The 20,458-nt window shown below is 44.2% G+C and overlaps 1 protein-coding gene across 1 annotated transcript in view; it reads right to left on the bottom strand.

Annotated features, from left to right (window-relative positions):
- Positions 1 to 3,081: 3,081 nt before the first annotated feature.
- LOC139420483 (protein scribble homolog) overlaps positions 3,082 to 20,458 on the bottom strand; it is a 128,224-nt gene continuing 110,847 nt past the window's right edge. The window contains exons 37-45 of the mRNA XM_071170681.1: positions 19,117 to 19,333; positions 18,876 to 18,968; positions 18,471 to 18,653; positions 12,605 to 12,751; positions 11,952 to 12,091; positions 11,672 to 11,709; positions 11,158 to 11,232; positions 9,331 to 9,385; positions 3,082 to 5,213 (exon numbers count right to left, since the gene is read on the bottom strand). Coding sequence (XP_071026782.1) covers positions 5,089 to 5,213; positions 9,331 to 9,385; positions 11,158 to 11,232; positions 11,672 to 11,709; positions 11,952 to 12,091; positions 12,605 to 12,751; positions 18,471 to 18,653; positions 18,876 to 18,968; positions 19,117 to 19,333 — 1,073 coding nt within the window. The 3' untranslated portion in view covers positions 3,082 to 5,088. The remainder of the gene's footprint in view (positions 5,214 to 9,330; positions 9,386 to 11,157; positions 11,233 to 11,671; positions 11,710 to 11,951; positions 12,092 to 12,604; positions 12,752 to 18,470; positions 18,654 to 18,875; positions 18,969 to 19,116; positions 19,334 to 20,458) is intronic.

The following is a 20,458-nucleotide window of genomic DNA, read 5'->3' as shown; positions in this document are numbered from 1 at the left end:
ACAAGAAGGAATGGGTTCACAGGAGCTTTTTGTGTGTGTCATATTCCTCATCAGTTTGGACAGAATACAGTCGTGGCCAAAAGTTTTGAGAATGACATGAATATTCATTTTCACAAAGTATGCTGCCTCAGTTTGTATGATGGCAATTTGCATATACTCCAGAATGTTATGAAGAGTGATCAGATGAAGTCCCTCTTTGCCATGCAAATGAACTGAATCCGCCAAAAACATTTCCACTGCATTTCAGCCCTGCCACAAAAGGACCAGCTGACATCATGTCAGTGATTATTTCGTTAACACAGGTGTGAGTGTTGACGAGGACAAGGCTGGAGATCATTGTCATGCTGATTGAGTTCGAATAACAGACTGGAAGCTTAAAAAGTAGGGTGGTGCTTGGAATCTTTGTTCTTCCTCTGTCAATCATGGTTACCTAAGGAAACCCGTGCCATCATCATTGCTTTGCACAAAAAGGGCTTCACAGGCAAGGATATTTCTGCCAGTAAGATTGCACCTAAATCAACCATTTATCGGATCATCAAGAACTTCAAGTAGAGCAGTTCAATTGTTGTGAAGAAGGCTTCAGGGCTCCCATGAAAGTCCAGCAAGCGCCAGGACCGTCTCCTAAAGTTGATTAAGCTGAGGGATCTGGGCACCACCAGTACAGAGGTTGCTCAAGAATGGCGTGCATCTGCACACACAGTGAGGCGAAGACTTTTGGAGGATGGCCTGGTGTCAAGAAGGGCAGCAAAGAAGCCACTTCTCTCCAGGAAAAACATCAGGGACAGACTGATATTCTGCAAAAGGTACAGGGATTGGACTGCTGAGGACTGGGGTAAAGTCATTTTCTCTGATGAATCCCCTTTGATTGTTTGGGGCATCCGGAAAAAAGCTTGTCCGGAGAAGACAAGGTGAGCCCTACCACCAGTCCTGTGTCATGCCAACAGTAAAGCATCCTGAGACTATTCATGTGTGGGGTTGCTTCTCAGGCAAGGGAGTGGGCTCACTCACAATTTTGCCCAAGAACACAGCCTTGAATAAAGAATGGTACCAACACATCCTCCGAGAGCAACTTCTCCCAACCATCCAGGAACAGTTTGGTGACAAACAATGCCTTTTCCAGCATGATGAACCCCCTTGCCATAAGGCAAAAGTGATAACTAAGTGGCTCGGGGAACAAAACATCGATATTTTTGGTCCATGGCCAGGAAACTCCCCAGACCTTAATCCCATTGAGAACTTGTGGTCAACCCTCAAGAGGCAGGTGGACAAACAAAACCCTACAAATTCTGACAAACTCCAAGCATTGATTATGCAAGAATGGGCTGCCATCAGTCAGGATGTGGCCCAGAAGTTAATTGACAGCATGCCAGGGCGGATTGCAGAGGTCTTGAAAAAGAAGGGTAAACACTGCAAATATTGACTCTGCATCAACTTCATGCAATTGTCAATAAAAGCCTTGAACACTTATGAAATGCTTGTACTTAATATCTAAAGACACTGAGACAGCAGACTTTGTGAAAATTAATATTTGTGTCATTCTCAAAACTTCTGGCCACGACTGTACATTCATCTAAACTCAGCAAAAAAAGAAAAGTCCCTTTTTCAGGACCCTGTCTTTCAAAGATAATTTGTAAAAATCCAAATAACTTCACAGATCTTCATTGTAAAGGGTTTAAACACTGTTTCCCATGCTTGTTCAATGAACCATAAAAAAAAATATGAACATGCACCTGTGGAACGGTCACTAAGACACAGCTTACAGACGGTAGGCAATTAAGGTCACAGTTATGAAAACGTAAGTCACTAAAGAGGCCTTTCTACTGACTCTGAAAAACATCAAAAGAAAGATGCCCAGGGTCCTTGCTCATCTGCATGAACGTGCCTTAGGCATGCTGCAAGGAGGCATGAGGACTGCAGATGTGGCCAGGGCAATAAATTGCAATGCCTGTGCTGTGAGACGCCTAAGACAGCGCTACAGGGAGACAGGACAGACAGATGATTGTCCTCGCAGTGCCAGACCACGTGTAACACCTGCACAGGATTGGTACAAACCCGAACATCACACCTTCGAGACAGGTACAGGATGGCAACAACTGCCCCGGTTACAACAGGAATGCACAATCCCTCAATCAGTGCTCAGACTGTCCGCAATAGGCTGAGAGAGGCTGGACTGAGGGCTTGTAGGCCTGTTGTAAGGCAGGTCCTCACCAGACATCATCGGTAGCAACTTCGCCTATGGGCACAAACCCACTGTCGCTGGACCAGACAGGACTGGCAAAAAGTGCTCTTCACTGACAAGTCGCAGTTTGTCTCACCAGGGGTGATGGTCAGATTCGCATTTATCATCGATGGAATGAGTGTTACACCGAGGCCTGTACTCTGGAGCAGGATCGATTTGGAGGTGCAGGATCCGTCATGGTCTGGGGCGGTGTGTCACAGCATCATCGGACTGAGCTTGTTGTCATTGCAGGCAATCTCAATGCTGTGAGTTACAGGGAAGACATCCTCCTCTCTCATGTGGTACCCTTCCTGCAGGCACGTCCTGACATGACCCTCCAGCATGACAATGCCACCAGCCATACTGCTTGTTCTGTGCGTGATTTCCTGCAAGACAGGAATGTCAGTGTTTTGCCATGGCCAGCGAAGAGCCAAGACCTAAATCCCATTGAGCACATCTGGGACCTGTTGGATCGGAGGGTGAGTTCCCCCCAGAAATGTCCGGGAACTTGCAGGTGCCTTGGTGGGGGAGTGAGGTAACATCTCACAGCAAGAACTGGCAAATCTGGTGCAGTCCATGAGGAGGAGATGCACTGCAGTCCTTAATGCATATTGTGGCCAAACCAGATACTGACTGTTACTTTTGATGTTGACCCCCCCTTTGTTCAGGGACACATTATTCCATTTCTGTTAGTCACATGTCTGTGGAACTTGTTCAGTTTATGTCTCAGTTGTTGAATCTTATGTTCATACAAATATTTATACATGTTAAGTTTGCTGAAAATAAACACAGTTGATAGCGAGAGGTCGTTTCTTTTTTGCTGAGTTTAGATTATAGAATACAAAGACACAATGCAATGAATCAGCTTGTTAAATGAAAAGTAAACTTTTTTTATTCGTGAACCACAAAATAGACCTCTTTGGTTGTACAAATTCACTAGTTACAGTTTTGGAAGAGCCTTGACCCCAGCACTTCTACCCTTTCCCTCTGACACATTTGGGAAAAATATTCCCCCAAAATAATTCAAGAGAAGAGTGTAACCAAAAGGAAGTTCCAACAGTTGTTTGGCATAAAAAAATGTTATGAATCCCATTTTGTCTTGAAAGTTTTACCCACTACAGTAAGTAAAAAAAATATATATATTTTTTTTTTGTCAACCAATCGCAAATGTTATCATCCTAACTGAATTTCAGTCAGCGAAAGCAACGCAGAAAGATATGATTAGTACATTAAATTAAACACGAGTGCTTCTATCATGACTCTCCAACAAAGCTGCCATCAGATAACATCCATGACAGCAGCAGGTAAAGTAGAGGAAAGAGATTGAGAATGATGGTCGAATGAGATCCATTTCAAAAGGGATTAACAAAATGTCTTCTGCCTCTACAGGTTCTCCCAGTAAAGCCAACATATTGTACATGCAGAGAGAGAGAGAGAGAGAGAGAGAGGTAGGGAGAGAGCTCCCCAGTCCAGACACTTGCTTGGTCTTGGCTTAGTAGACTGGCTCAATTTCAACCGTACATTTAGCTTTCCATTCAGTATTTTGTACATTATTCACACAACAATAAAGGATTTTCAGTGGGTGTCAGATTTAAATTAATCAAAGGCAGATACCTTCACCGGTAAAATCTGGAAAACCATCCAGATAGGAGTGAGATTCACATTGACAAATTATTTCCACCAAAAGGGCAGGGAAAGTACCGTATATGTAAATGGAGATGAAGCTGAGATTATGTTCCTAAATTTACAGCCATTTTGAATAAAGACTAGTGGCTTATCTGTCCATGTGTGTGTGGGTGTCTCTGCTGGTCTCTCCAGTGTAGTTACATTCTCGAGAATAGGAATGGGACAGAATTTGATAAACCTGGTCCAGGAAAGCTAGAGATCCTTTACTCTGATCCACCGAGATCAAACAACTGTACTGGGATCAGTATCCTACAAGTCTGTGACAGCATGTTCCTTGTAATGTACCAGTCAGAACCTGGTTAAGGCCTGTGCATCAGAGTGAAAACAAATGTATTCATTGTAAAATAAAATATCTTGGTGATATGGATTAAACATGTGCTTGCCTCCTAAGATGTACATTTTAATTAATATGATATCATGATATGCATTGATGTCATTATGATAAATAAAATGATATGCATTGTTCTGTTGCACTCGAAAGTACAGGGGGTAACAACAATGTATTACAGGGGAGGCTTTAGAATCGAGTAATAAAATACAAGCAAAATAAATTATTTAAAAATAAACATGTTGTTTTCTAAGTAGTGTGGTAGTGCAGTTGAGATATGTATGTAGTGTTTAAAATGTGGCAGTGAAGGTATTCCCAATATATACACGCCCCCCCGAAGCCCGCTAAAAATCTTGACATTTCACAATATATTCATTGAAAACCTCAAAAATAGCATCTGAAAAATTAGTATTACATCTACACAATTCATATTTTTTCCTTTCTCTTCCAGAACACATTTTTCATTTAAAACAGCAAAAATCAGAGGGTCAAAAGTAAAAAGATAAGTCACCTGTTAATATAATTCAGCTACTAAAACGTAAACTGAAGAAAAATAACCCAAATAAAAAAGAGAATGGTATTTCTGAAGCGTAACGCTAGCTCCCCTCACCAGCCCTCCTCCTCCCTGGCCTCAGGAACGTTGGGCCTCATGTTCAGGCCAACACATCCTCAGACTGTAAAGGCAAGATATGACATTGTGTGTGTGTGTGTGTGTGTCTGTTGACTATCAGCATCATGGTCTCTGCAGTGGTTACATGGGACGCATCTCCCAAACCTGTGAGTGTGTGTAGTGACCCGGTGCCTCCTCTGTGTATGTATGTCTCCCGAGTGTCTTGTGGTAGATGTGTGTGATGTGTTATGTGGGCACGGCGGTCTCCAGGCTGCGGCAGCCCTGCCTCAGCTGGCGCGTGTTGCTGTAGAGGGCCATCTCCAGTGCTGAGGTGGCAGTGGGAACCTCAGTCCCGGGATCCGCAGCATGCACTGGCGGGCACAGAGAAACCAATATTAACATGACACCCTGGTGAATGACTAAACCTTTAAATCTAGGTTCCCCTTTCAGTGACTCATAGTGACCCCTAAGTCTCCCCCAATGCCAGCACTGTGGCAGTAGTGATGTGTAGTTTACGAACGATACATTCTTTTTGAACGACTCTTTTTACTGACTTGAGAGTCATGACAATTTTTTTCTGAGTGACTCATTCCAGACCAAATCCCCGTCATTCGCGTGAAGAAAAGACAGAAATACGGGGGGCGGCGATCGGGGTGCCTTATGAGAATCCGTTGGCGTTACCATCCGTTCGACGTGCAATCACTGGAGAATAAACTGGATGATCTCCGTTCGGGACAGAACAGCTACGTCTGGTAAGACGATGGGTGGGGGTGTGTGTATTTGTCAATAACAGTTGGTGCGTGATGTCTAATATTAAGGAAGTCTCAAGGTATTGCTTGCCTGAGGTAGAGTAACTCATGATAAGCTGTAGACCACACTAACTACCCCAGAGTTTATCTATATTTTTCATAGCCGTCTATTTACCACCACAAACCGATGCTGGCACTAAGACCGCACTCAATTAGCTGTATAAGGCCATAAGCAAACAAGAAATTAATCCAGAAGTGGCACTCCTAGTGGCCGGGGACTTTAATGCAGGCAAATGTAAATCAGTTTTACCAAATTTCTAACAGAATGTCACATTGCCAGAAGCATACCACCCTGCATCCCACTGCTGGCTTGGTCCTGGTCAGTCCCTGGATGGGAGACCACATGCTGCTGGAAGTGGTGCTGGAGGGCCAGCAGGAGGCACTCTTTCCTCTGTCTAAAAAATATCCCAATGCCCTAGGGCAGTGATTGGGGACATTGTCCTGTGTAGGGTGCTGTCTTTCGGATGGGATGTTAAACGGGTGTCCTGACTCTCTGAGGTCATTAAAGATTCCATGGCACTTATCGTAAGAGTAGGGGTGTTAACCCCGGTGTCCTGGCTAAATTCCCAAGCTGTACCTCACACCATCATGGTCACCTAATCATCCCCAGCTTACAATTGGCTAATTTATCCCCCTCTTCCCCCCTGTAACTATTCCCCAGGTCGTTGCTGTACATGAGAACATGTTCTCAGTCAACTTACCTGTTAAAATAAAAAATAAAACATGTGCAACCAGAAGAAAATAATAAAGGCTAGACCAACTTTACTCCACACACAAATGCATACAAAACTCTCCCTCGCCCCCCATTTGGCAAATCTGACCATAATTCTATCCTCCGGATTCATGCTTACAAACAAAAACTAAAGCAGGAAGTACCAGTGACTGGCTCAATACGGAAGTGGTCAGATAACACAGATGCTATGCTACTGGACTGTTTTGCTAGCACAGACTGGAATATGTTCCGGGATTCATCCAACGGCATTTAGGAGTATACCACCTCAGTCGTCGGCCTCATCAATTGTATTGACAATGACATCCCCCCAGTCACCGTACGTACATATCCCAACCAGAAGCCATGAATTACAGGCAACATCCGCACCGAGCTAAAGGCTAGAGCTGCCGCTTTCAAGGAGCGGGACACTAATCCTGCCACTTATAAGAAATTATGCTATGCCCTCAGACAAACCATCAAACAGGCAAAGCATCAATACAGGACTAAGATTGAATCCTACTACACCGGCTCTGACGCTCGTCGGATGTCGCAGGGCTTGCAAACTATTACGGACTACAAAGGGAAACCCAGCCGCGAGCTGCCCAGGGACGCAAGCCTACCAGACGAGCTAAATGCCTTTTATGCTTGCTTCGAGGCAAGCAACACTGAAGAATGTATGAGAGCACCAGCTGTTCCAGACGACTGTATGATCACGCTCTCTGTAGCCGATGTGAGCAAGACCTTTAAACAGGTCAACATTCACAAGGCTGCGGGGCCAGACGGATTACCAGGATGTGTACTCAGAACATGTGCAGACCAACTGGCAAGTGTCTTCATTTACATTTTCAACCTCTCCCCTCTCCCAGACCGAGTCTGTAATAACTACAGTGGCAAGAAAAAGTATGTGAACCCTTTGGAATTACCTGGATTTCTGCATAAATTGGTCATAAAATTTTCTGATCTTCATCTAAGTACAACAATAGACAAACACACCATTCACAGGGGGTGTAGTGGAGCGGGTCGAGAGTTTAGTTCCTTGGTGTCCACATCACCAGCAAACTATCATGGTCCAAACACACCATTGATAGTTTGTCATAGACTGTTGTTTAAGCTACTGTACGGCAAGCTGTACCGGAGCATCAAGTCTAGGTCCAAAAGGCTCCTCAACAGCTTCTACCCCCAAGCCATAATACTGCTGAACAATTAATCAAATGGCATCCAGACTATTTACATTGACCTGTTTATTATCTAGGCATAGTAACTTTACCCCTACCCATATGTACAAATTACTTCAACTAACCTGTACCCCTGCACATTGACTCAGTACTGGTACCCCCTGTATATAGCCTTATTATTGTTATTTTATTGTTACTTAAAAAAAAAAAAAATTAAAATATTTTCTTAACTCTATTTCTTGAACTGCATTGTTGGTTAAGAGCTTGTAAGTAAGCATTTCACTGTAAGTTCTACACCTGTTGTGTTCGGCGCATTTCTCTCCCACTTGAAGCATCAGCTATCTGAGCCGCATACCGATCGCTGCAGCTGTACATAGCCCATCTGTAAATAGCTTACCCAACTACCTACCTCATCCCCATATTGTTTTTATTAACTTTTTTGCACACCAGTATTTCTACTTGCACATCTATCACTTCAGTGTTAATTTGCTAAATTGTAATTACTTCGCTACTATGGCCTATTTATTGCCTTACCGCCTTACTCCATTTGCACACACTGTATATAGATTTTTCTATTGTGTTATTGACTGTACTTTTGTTTATCCTATGTGTAACTCTGTTGTTTTTGTGTCGCACTGCTTTGCTTCATCTTGGCCAGGTCGCAGTTGTAAATGAGAACTTGTTCTCAACTGGCCTACCTGGTTAAATAAAAGTTAATATTTTTTGACAAATAAAATGTGATTTTATTTACAATATCAAAATGATTGAATTAAATAAAATGTATTAGAAGTACTTGGATGCTTACTCTGAAAGTAGCTATCGTGGCTAAAGTCTGCTTAAGTTTGTAGTGACTGTTTATCGACCTGAACCATGGATTACAGTAACTCCTGGCCCATAGACTATTCAGGGTGAGGAACCATCTAACATTAAGTTGTAAAATAAAAGGGGAGGTTCAGGTTAAGTCTTTGGTGTAGTCAATTTGAGTTCATGCAGGATCTGGATCTGCAGTAGTGTCAGTTTGTTTAACACACCAAATATTAATGTACAGCACTATAGAAAGTTTGACGGTAATGTTAGCTAATGTAGCTGGTTGACACGCGAGGAATGGTTAGCAGGCAAAGCCATCAATGGTAAAAGCAAACCCACTCCCAACGTTGGAAAAACATCCCTGATATGGCTTTAGCCTCCATAACGGTAGACACGGTTACAAAGGTTACAGACATATCAGGCCAAACCATGCCCGACTACTCTAAAAAGCTGAGAGCGGGAGAGAGCGGGAGAGAGCGAGAGAGAGCGAGAGAGAGCACTATGAACATATGGTCTGACTACGCTATGGTTTACCACACTTGACTAACAGGGGTACACAGCAGTTCACACACACTCGGGCCAAAGTTCAGAGGAACACACACGTACGCAAATGCACAGAAACCGTATGTGAATCCTACCAATAGGAGTTGCTTATCCCAGGAAGTCACCTGAATCAAAGGGATAAAAGTGATCAGGGTAATATATTGTACATTATTATGGGCTACGGTTGCAAAATTCTGGTAACTTTCCCAAAATTCCCAGGTTTTCCAGATCCCAGGTGGAATTTTAGAAATCAGTAGGGAATAAGCAGAACATCTAGGAATCCTCCAACCAGGATTTCTGGAAATGTTGGTAAAGTTACCAGAAATGTTGCAACCCTAGGGCCAATTCTACTTAAAGCACCCTATTTTACCAACAGAGATGCTGGACCCTACTTGATATGGTTGTCAAGAGGTTTTGTTGACCCTGACCCACTGACACTCACCTGGGTTACTGGAGCCATCGTCAATGAACTGAATGTCATCGACCACGTCAGGGGACTGCAAGAGAAGGACACAGAGAGTGTGTGTGAGTGGATGACGGCTAGGGGATGTGGCCACCTATTATCCCAGGAACACCGTCACCAAGTTGGGCTAGGGGACTGGTAGTGGGTAGGTGTGGGTCTTTCTCCCAGGCGGTCACAGTGGCAGCAAGGGTGCAGAAGGTAGGTTCCACTTGGCCACAGCAGTCTGGTCAGGATGACGTTAGGATTGGGGGAGGTTAAATGGAGGCTTGTGTTAGTCCATCAGTTCCGGGGGTTGTTCCATCTCACAGGCAAAGCGCAGGGAGCAGCTGTTCACAGGCAAGGAACCATTACAAGACACTTAGCCGAACCACAGTCACCAACGCGGCAGAGAAAATCACAGCACAGCCCAGCCCACTACACAGGTCTCTCCCACTGGACTAAGCACACATACAATAACCCATTTTTGGTGTGAATTCAACACTCAAACACATACCTTGCTTCCCAGTTCTCCACAACACTTCTCCCTAAGTGTGCACTCGCATCATCACAGGGAGTGTGCATGACAAGTGCACACATCGGGAGAAGTGTGGAGAGCAAGGTTGCACACATACCGTACACTGAGGTCTATACACACTGTTAAGCTCAGTAACCGTATGCCAGAAATGATGCACATTCCAGTGTCCTCCTGAGTTCGTGAGAAGCATATCAGTATCAGAGAAGCCTATTGGTCTCTACAGTAGTTCTACTGAATTTAGATCACGAGGCCTCAAGACAAGGCAAGCTTGCTTAAAGAACAGCAAATTATTAATCGAACGGGTGGAGCTATTAGAGTTAAGAACAGCACGTTAAATGTAGAACTCCACGGCCAAATTACATTGGGAGCAGTGGAGGAATACTTGGCGGCCTTTCATTGAGGAAGACTGATTGATAAAACAACCCACAGAGACCGGAAAAAAAGACTGATAGCAGTACATACTACAAAATACTGGACCAGAAACCACCACAACCACTGAGAAATAAGTCTCCCTGACCCCCAAGGAACCCCCTGTAGAATCATCCGTACGCAGGCTGAGATCCAAGCTTAGGGAGACCTCATTGAGTTTAGCCCAGGAAGTTCCCATCACCCATGTTGGTTAAGTGATAGACTGGAAAATACTTTGCACTGGGAGTCAAGAGCATGACAGGACAGGAGATCCCAAAATATGTGTTGTTGTGATACAGGGAGAGGTGATCAGGAACCAGGACAGACACGGCAATGAGCCCCAGCCATGGAGAGATATGGAGAGCTGGTGAGAGTGGCTGAGAAGGAGGGGGAGATGCAGGATCTGGGCAGTTTCCTCAAGAAGCTGGTTAGTGGGGCTCAAATCACTGGTTGGTGAATGTTGATGTTGCCTGGTTGAGGCTGGTTGTTTGGAAATAACTGAAGGTGATTGGATGGTGAGTGGGAGAAAAGGGATGGAGATAAAGCTTTAAGCAGAGGTGAGAGGTCACCCTGATAGAAAACTGACCCAGGACCTGATTTGATTACGTGGTCAGTAGCTTACTGGTGTATTAGCGTATTAGCATTATATTTTCAAGATCCATTCATCAACTAAATCGGAGGCAGCAACTAACAAGCCAAATCCCCAGAATGGAGCACTGAATAATCAATCAGGGGGAAAGCCAAAATGGCGGCAGCTGTTGAAGCAGTGGCACCACCAGCGCTGCTGTAAGGACCAAAGGGGAGAGGGGGGGACTGGGGCGGAGGCAGAAGGGAAAGTCAGGGGGAGGGGGCTGGGGCCTGGGAGCTCAGCATGCAGTCAATACCTGGATGTCGTATACGGGTTTGGAAGAAGGAATGGCAGCAAACTGTCGGTAGTCAAACTTCTTTTCCGACAGGGACTAGAAGGACAGCAAAATGGAATGAGTAGAGGAAGAGGTGAGGAAAGAGGGGGGGAGAAGGATGGATGACTCAGCGGCGTGGCTTGTGTAGAGAGGGATTTGATTGGCTGTAGTGATGATCCAGGCATTTGATAGGCTGAAGTGATTGTGTACAATGGTGGCGAAGCATTTCAATGTGACTTAAAGCCCATCAAAACAACTTTCTGTCTACAAATAAGCACACTTTAGATGATGGAACATCTCTAAACGGAACAGCTACTTAAAAGATAAGGAAGGCAAAAGTTAGACTGTGACATTGTTATTCTCAACAAAAATTTGCTCTGGTTGTCCAAGCAACAATCTGAAGTCTCTATTACCCTGGATTGAAATACGTCAGTGGAGACATCTCTATGAACTCTGACATTTAACAAACAAACGCAGTAGAGAACTCAGTTCTTACCAGTCTGCCTGGTGACGTTACTCCTTGTGGACTGAAATCTGTTAGACAAAGGTTAGGACACTATTAGTCGATTGAGGTCTGGTATTGAGTGAGAGGCTGCATCCCAAACGGCAACCTATTCCCTATATGTATCTTTTTTTTTACCAGGGCCAATAGGACACAGGTCAAAAGTAGTGCAATATACAGTGAATAAATAGGGTGCCATTTGGGACGCAGACATTGAGTGAATTAATGTAGGTGCTAAGCTGTGTGAGAGTGTATGCGATGGCCACTGATGTACCTTCCAGAGGGGTGGGGGATGGCGTGAGGGCGGGCGAGGGCGACTCGGCCAGCTGGTCCAGTGTGCCACGCTTCTTTCCCTCCCTGGACTTAGCGATGACCATCTGAGCCTTCAAAGCATCCTGCTCCAGAGACTTCATCCTGTTGGTGAGAGAGAGAACACCGTCAGATAGAGAGATGGACCGGAGAGGGAGAGACAGAAAGAGTGGAAAAATTAGGACAGGACAGAGAGAAAACTAGGACACGTTGCTCTAATGGCGTGGGGAGGACAACCAGAAAACAGCAGATGTTGGGTGCTCCTTGTCCTGGCCTGCGGTGGTTCACTCAATGCAGAAAATGCTTGTTATTAAAACTAAAGTATAAAAGTACAAGACCAGCGTGGCAGCATCCAGGAGAAGGACTACTTAGGCGGGCCCTCCCCTCAGACTGCTACAGCCACACTGGAGGCAGTATGTTAGTATGATGAAAGATGCATTAAAACCAAGAGAAGAGCGAGAGAAAGAAAGACAGCGATTGAGATGTAGAATGAAACAAAGTGAGAGAGAAAGGAAGCAAGCTAGCTGAGTCAATGCCCCCCCCCCCCAAACCAAAGCACCCCAGGCAGCAATACCCCCACAATGACATGCGGGCCAGGGCCTGGACTGGTGAGCAGACCTGAGCTGGGAGGCAGCGGAAGAGGCGGCGGCGTTTTGGGACTGAGGGGGTGGCGCGGTGCCCTGAGACGCCCTCACTCGCGACTGGTAGAGCCTCTTAGCCAGGTCCTGCTCATACTGCCTAACATCCTCCTCTAGGCCATAGGGCCTGCACCCACAATGAGGGGGAAGGTGGGCAGGGAGAGGGGGAGGAGGAAGAAGAGGAAAGGAACACGCACAGAGGGACAGGGCACACAGAGGAAAAAAACACAGAGATGGGCAGTAAAACATTGAAACGAATAGGAGAGAGTCAGGAGAAAACCAATGAGACCAGTCTAGTAGTAAGAGATGAAAACAGTGAGAGGGAGGATTTCAAAAGTAGATACGCAGCCTTCAGAAAGTATTCACACACCTAGACTTTTCCATTTTTTGTTGTGTTACAGCCCGAATTGAAAATGGATCAAATTTAGATGGTCACTGGACCACATAAAATATCCCATAATGTCAAAGTTGAATTATGCTTTCAGAATTGTTTACCATTTAATAAAAAAGGAAAAGCTGAAATGTGTTGAGTCAATAAGTGTTCAACCCGTTTGTTACGGCAAGGCTAAGATCAGGAGTAAAAATGTGCTTAATAAGTCCCACAGTGCATTGGGAAAGTATTTAGACCCCTTGACTTTTCCACATTGTGTTACGTTACAGCATTATTCTAAAATTGATTAAATATTTTTTTCCCCCTCATCTATCTACACACAATACCCCAAAATGAAAAAGCAAAAATAGGTTTTTAGAAATGTTTTTAAATGAAATATCACATTTCCATAAGAATTCAAACCCTTTACTCAGTACTTTGTTGTAGCACCTTTGGCAGCGATTACAGCCTCAAGTCTTCATGGGTATGACGCTACACATTTGACACCTGTACCGGTTCTAGGAAGAGTCTTGGTGGTTTCAAACTTCTTCCATTTAAGAATGATGGAGGCCACTGTGTTCTTGGGGACCTTCAATGCAGCAGAAACTTTTTGGCACCCTTCCCCAGATCTGTGCCTCGACACAATCCTGTCTCTGATCTCTATGGACAATTCCATTGACCTCAAGGCTTGGTTTTTGCTCTGACAGGCACTGTCAACAGTGTGACCTACTCTTAAAAGGTGCGTGCCTTTCCAAATCATGTCCAATCAATTGAATTTACCACAGGTCGACTCCAAACAAGTTGTCGAAACATCCTCAAGGTTGATCAATGGAAACATGAAGTACCTGAGCAATTTGAGACACAATTGGAGTGTCTCAAAGCAAAGGGCCTGAAGACTCATGTCAATAAAGTATCAGTTGTTTTATACATTTGTAAACATGTACAAAAACCTGTTTTCGCTTTGTCTTTATGGGGTAGTGTGTGTAGATTAGTATAAGTATAAGGCTGTAACGTAACAAAATGCAGAAAAAGGGAAGGGGTCGTAATACTTTCCGAAGGCACTGTAAGTCTCACAAGTTGCATGGACTCACTCTGTGTGCAATAACAGTGTTTAACATGATTTTCCTATAACGGGTTGGTCAAAACAAGCATTGTGATTGGCTTAGAACGCGTCTCTCGACCATACTAAAAAAAACATTTTGCACCGGTAAGCCTATGACACAAAAATGGGAATCTTGTTTTCTGTTCCATCTGAGAAATCATGCTCATCCACTGTCCCATCAGCACAGCCAGCCAATTCATTAACTTGACCTCCACTGTAAAGGGATTATTATTTCCACGCTTCTAGCCTAACATTTAGTTGAAACAACGTTGCTGTCTCTAGACATTTGCAACATAGTTTCAATATTACACTGAACAACAATATAAATGCCGAGGAGGTATTTCTGTCTGTAATGTGGGTTTTTCCCTTCTGTGGGGAAAAAAACATTTTGATTGGCTGGGCCTGGCTGCCAAGTGGTGGGCCTATGCTCTCCCAGGCCCAGCCACGGCTGCACCCCTGCCCAGTCATGTGGAATCCATAGATTAGGGCCTAATGAATTTATTCCAATTGACTGATTTCCTTACATGAACTGTAACTCAGTAAAATCTTTGAAATTGTTGCGTTTATATTTTTGTTCAGTATATACACTGCTCAAAAAAATAAAGGGAACACTAAAATAACACATCCTAGATCTGAATTAATGAAATATTCTTATTAAATATTTTTTTCTTTACAGGTCTGGATTTGGAGTCACACTCAAAATTAAAGTGGAAAACCACACTACAGGCTGATCCAACTTTGATGTAATGTCCTTAAAACAAGTCAAAATGAGGCTCAGTAGTGTGATCTCCTGAGGGATCTCCTCCCAGACCTGGACTAAAGCATCCGCCAACACCTGGACAGTCTGTGGTGCAACGTGGCGTTGGTGGATGGAGCGAGACATGATGTCCCAGATGTGCTCAATTGGATTCAGGTCTGGGGAACGGGCGGGCCAGTCCATAGCATCAATGCCTTCCTCTTGCAGGAACTGCTGACACACTCCAGCCACATGAGGTCTAGCATTGTCTTGCATTAGGAGGAACCCAGGGCCAACCGCACCAGCATATGGTCTCACAAGGGGTCTGAGGATCTCATCTCGGTACCTAATGGCAGTCAGGCTACCTCTGGCGAGCACATGGAGGGCTGTGCGGCCCCCCAAAGAAATGCCACCCCACACCATGACTGACCCACCGCCAAACCGGTCATGCTGGAGGATGTTGCAGGCAGCAGAACGTTCTCCACGGCGTCTCCAGACTGTCACATGTTTGAGTTTATTTTTTTATTTTTACAGGGACAGTGCACATTAATCAACGTTTCAGTAAAAGTGCCGGTTTTAGCCAGCCGGCTAATTTTCAACCGCAGTGGTGTGAACCTGCTTTCATCTGTGAAGAGCACAGGGCGCCAGTGGCGAATTTGACAAACCTGGTGTTCTCTGGCAAATGAAAAACGTCCTGCACAGTGTTGGGCTGTAAGCACAACCCCCACCTGTGGACGTCTGGCGTCGGTCTGTTTCTGACCGTTTGAGCAGACACATGCACATTTGTGGCCTGCTGGAGGTCATTTTGCAGGGCTCTGGCAGTGCTCCTCCTTGCACAAAGGCGGAGGTAGCGGTCCTGCTGCTGGGTTGTTGCCCTCCTACGGCCTCCTCCACGTCTCCTGATGTACTGGCCTGTCTCCTGGTAGCGCATGCTCTGGACACTACGCTGAGACACAGCAAACCTTCTTGCCACAGCTCGCATTGATGTGCCATCCTGGATGAGCTGCACTACCTGAGCCACGTGTGTGGGTTGTAGACTCCATCTCATGCTACCACTAGAGTGAAAGCACCGCCAGCATTCAAAAGTGACCAAAACATCAGCCAGGAAGCATAGGAACTGAGAAGTGGTCTGTGGTCACCACCTGCAGAACCACTCCTTTATTGGGGGTGTCTTGCTAATTGCCTATAATTTCCACCTGTTGTCTATTCCATTTGCACAACAGCATGTGAAATGTATTGTCAATCAGTGTTGCTTCCTAAGTGGACAGTTTGATTTCACAGAAGTGTGATTGACTTGGAGTTAGTGTTCCCTTTATTTTTTTGAGCAGTGTATTTAATCTCCACTGTCCTCTTGAAAATGAACGTATTTTCTCAGCCAGTCGAAATATACTGTAACGACCCTGGGCCCAGGGTCGTTACTATACATTTTGATGGATAAAAATAAATAAATGTCAATCGAAAAACAGGTGAAATGAAATGCAGCTGTTATTCTAGCTGCACGGTTTACAGGCAGCATGGCAACGGCACATTTAGAAAGAACGACTGGGTCGCGCCCATACATATAGAACATAGACTTCACGACTGTGTCACGTTTTTGGCAACCTAACCAATAGAATGAACAGACATCTTTTCTCAGCCAGTCGAAAACAAAGAAATTTCAATAGAAAAACTGGTCAAACGTCATGAAATGCAGATAGTTTGCTGTTTTACCAGCTTCAGTTTGAAGTGATTACATTAGCTGTGTAGTTGGGCTAGCTCCTCTGAACAGTGTGCTGACGAGAGAGCACATGTTATATGCCAGGCGAAATCCAAAACAGCTTAAACAAATGCACATGCACCTACTTTGTGGTTATTCTAGCTGCACTGTTTGACCTGACTGTTTAGCAGTAGTTGGCTGGCAAGCAATGGATTAGAGCATGGCAACCGAACACTTGCCAGCCAGCATGGCAACCGAACACTTAGAATGAACGACTGGGTCGTGTCCACACATATATAACAAAAACGACTGGGTCGCGTCTCTGGCAGCCTAAACGACAGAATGAACGGCCAGCCGGCTTGGCTAGCAACAGAGGACTAGGCCTATATTTTCGTTCAGTGATGAAACAGGCAGGGAGCAGGTCTCAAGCAGTGAATTTCTAACAGATTCGACCACAAAGGCCAGGGAGGTTTTCCAATACCTCGCAAAGGGAATAAATTGGTAGATGGGTAAAATAATAACGCAACTAAATATCTCTAGAGTGTAGTGAGGTTATTAATTACACTTTGGATGGTGTATCAATACACTCAATCACTACAAAGATACAGGCATCCTTCCTAACTCAGTTGCCGGATAGGAAGGAAACTGCTCAGGGATTTCACCATGAGGCCAATGATGACTTTAAAACAGTTACAGAGTTTGATGGCTGGGATAGGCGACTGGATCAACTGAGGATGAATCAACAACACTGTAGTTACTCCACAATAATAACCCCAATGAGTGAAAAGGAGGAAGCCTGTACAGAATAAAACTATTCTAAAACATGCATCCTGTTCGCAACAAGGCACTAAAGTAAAACTGCAAAAGATGTGGCCAAGAAATTAACTTTATGTCCTGAATATGTTTGAGGCAAGTCGAACATAACACATTACTGAGTACCACCCCCCATATTTTCAAGCATGGTGGTGGCTGCATTATGTTATGGGTATGCTAGTCATCAGCAAGGACTCAGGAATTTTTTTTAGGCTAAAAAGAAACGTAATAGAGCTAAGCACAGGCAAAATCCTATAGGAAAACCTGGCTTTACAACGGACACTGGGAGACAAATTCACACTTCAGCAGGACAATAACCTAAACACAAGGCCAAATATACAGAGGAGTTGCTTACCAAGACGACATTGAATGTTCCTGAGTGGTAGTTACAATTTTGACTTAACTCTGCTTGAAAATCTATGGCAAGACTTGAAAATGGCTGTCTAGCAATGATCAACAACCAACTTGACAGAGCTTGAAGAATAAAAAAATATATAATATGCAATAATATTGTACAATCCAGGTGTGGAAAGCTCTTAGAGACTTATCCAGAAAGCCTCACAGCTGTAATCACTACCAAAGGTGATTCTAACATCTATCGACTCAGGGGTGTGAATACTTACGTAAATAAGATGTCTGCACTTCAATTTCAACAAGTTTGCTAAGATATCTAAAAACATGGTTTTCACTTTGTCATTATTGTGTATTGTCTGTAGATGGGTGAGAGCATGGCGCTTGCAACGCCAGGATTGTGGGTTTGATTCCCACAGGGGACCAGTATGCACTCCTAACTAAGTCACTTTGGATAAGAACCTCTGCTAAATGACTCAAATGTAAAATATTATAATGTATTTAACCTTTATTTAACTACCCAAGTTCCTTTAAGAGGAATCTTTGATAATCAGTCACTATAACGCAAGGAAAAGATAAGAAACACGACATCTGACAAAAGCAAAAATAGTAGAAACACAGAAAAATAGAATTGGAAGACAAAGAGGAATCTCCTAGTTCTCTACCTAGCTCAGTATTTAGAGCATATTGATCTATGTCTCTTTATTTTGTTCACACATATTCAAATGTACTTTTGTGATTGTGTGTGTGACCTGATTCTGTGTGTGTAAGTGTGTACCTTGCTGCCCTCCACAAAGCTCTCTTCTCGGCTTCCAGAGCCCGTTTCTCGGAGGGGGAGAGGTCCTTGTCTCCAGCTGGGGCCAGCTCTGGACTCTGCATCCTCAGCCGCTCCTGTTGCCTCCGTTCTGCCTTGGCTGTCCGGATGGGAGCCCCCGACTCTCCAGGGTACACTGGGATCAGACTGGGTGGAGATGGAGGAACACAAAATGTCAAAACACACTGCTAACACTCCACATAACACCTCACACACACTGCAGGAGACTTGGGAGTCACACACACAGAAGAGGTGCTGAGTCACTACACACACAAGTTTGGGAGATGCGTCACCACTGCAAAGACTATAATAATCAACACATACATGAATTTGTGATTTAAAATCTAGGACATGTTTGGTTGTCTTTACCCAGTCATGGAGTTGGGCCTCTGCTGCTCCAGCTTGAAGCTCTCCTCTAAGGAAATCCTCTGGGAGTCTCCTTTACCATCCACTGACGAGGGCCTATGGGCACAAACATATAACATATGTGAGGGAACATTTAAAATAAAATAAACTCACAATATAATCTTCCATTACTCAAAACAAAGGCAATCAAATCAATCTTCATTTAAAGTACATTTCCTAATAAATTCAAGAGAAAAGGCTGTACCCTGAGCTGCCACAGTAGCTAGGGGGTGTGGCGCTGTAGCTGGGGGGCGTGTTACAGTGCCTGCGGGGGGTGGCTACAGGCTCCACCTTGTACTCCACCCCGTCCAGCACCACTTTGCCCGTGGCCTTCAACACTCCCATCTGCTTCACCAGGTCATCCTCCTCCTCGTCATCTTCATCCATCAGGTACTCACGTGCCCGCTGCTCGAATCTCCTCTCTGGGATTGTAGAAACATAGTTCCATTAGGATTCCATTCATCAGAGCTTATGCTGCATTCGTAACAAGTGGGAAACTCTGAAAATACTACTTGTAAACTGGGTTGCTTGGATTGACATGCTTTGAACTCGTTGAGAATGCTGCGTCAACCTGCACTAAAAGTACAGCTTCCATGCTTGTAAACAAATTAGTGTTCAAAAACCAGATGAACAGATTAAAAATATATATATATAAATATTGCGCTGGGTTGCATTTAAATAATGTTTTGTTGTTGCATTTAACTGCCAAAAATGCTGTTATCGAGGTCATTTCTATTGTATGTGACGTCAGCGTCAGAGTTTAGCATGTGAGAAGCCACCACTAACATACTGTGGCTGCTGCCAACATACTGACTCAACTCCAGCCACTTTAATAATGGAAATTGATGGAAATTGATGTAAAAAAAATGTATCACTAGCCACTTTAAACAATGCCACTTAATATAATGTTTACATACCCTACATGACCCATCTCATATGTATATTCTGTACTCGATAACATCCACTGCATCTTGCCTATGCCGTTCTATACCATCATTCATTCATATATCTTTATGTACATATTCTTTATCCCTTTACACTTGTGTGTATAAGGTAGTAGTTGTGGAATTGTTAGGGTAGATTACTCGTTGGTTATTACTGCATTGTCGGAACTAGAAGCACAAGCATTTCGCTACACTCGCATTAACATCTGCTAACCATGTGTATGTGACAAATAGAATTTGATTTGAGCTCAGATGAGACCATTTCCCACTTACTAATTACCAGTTGGAGGGGCGTTCAAGTAGATATTTCCAAGTCGCATGCTGGTATTTAAGAATGTAAGATATGTTATGAAGGCAGCATTAGTCTCTCTGACCAAAATGAACCAGAGAGTTGTACCATTTTCAGAAGGGGGTAGAGTTGCAAGATTCCTGTAAGTTTCCCCAAAAATATTTTCCTTAATTCCTGGAGTAGTACCGGAATCATGAAGATTAAGCAGCAAATTCAGAATCCTCCAACCAGGATTTCTGCAAAACCTGGGAATGTTGGGAAAGTTACCTAGAAATGTGCAACCCTAGAAGGGGGTGAAGGGTATTATTTGGGCT

The sequence above is a fragment of the Oncorhynchus clarkii genome, chromosome 11 (genome assembly GCF_045791955.1).
Source record: "Oncorhynchus clarkii lewisi isolate Uvic-CL-2024 chromosome 11, UVic_Ocla_1.0, whole genome shotgun sequence".
Taxonomy (NCBI): Eukaryota; Metazoa; Chordata; class Actinopteri; order Salmoniformes; family Salmonidae; genus Oncorhynchus; species Oncorhynchus clarkii.
This window is presented reverse-complemented; position numbering and strand designations above follow the sequence as displayed.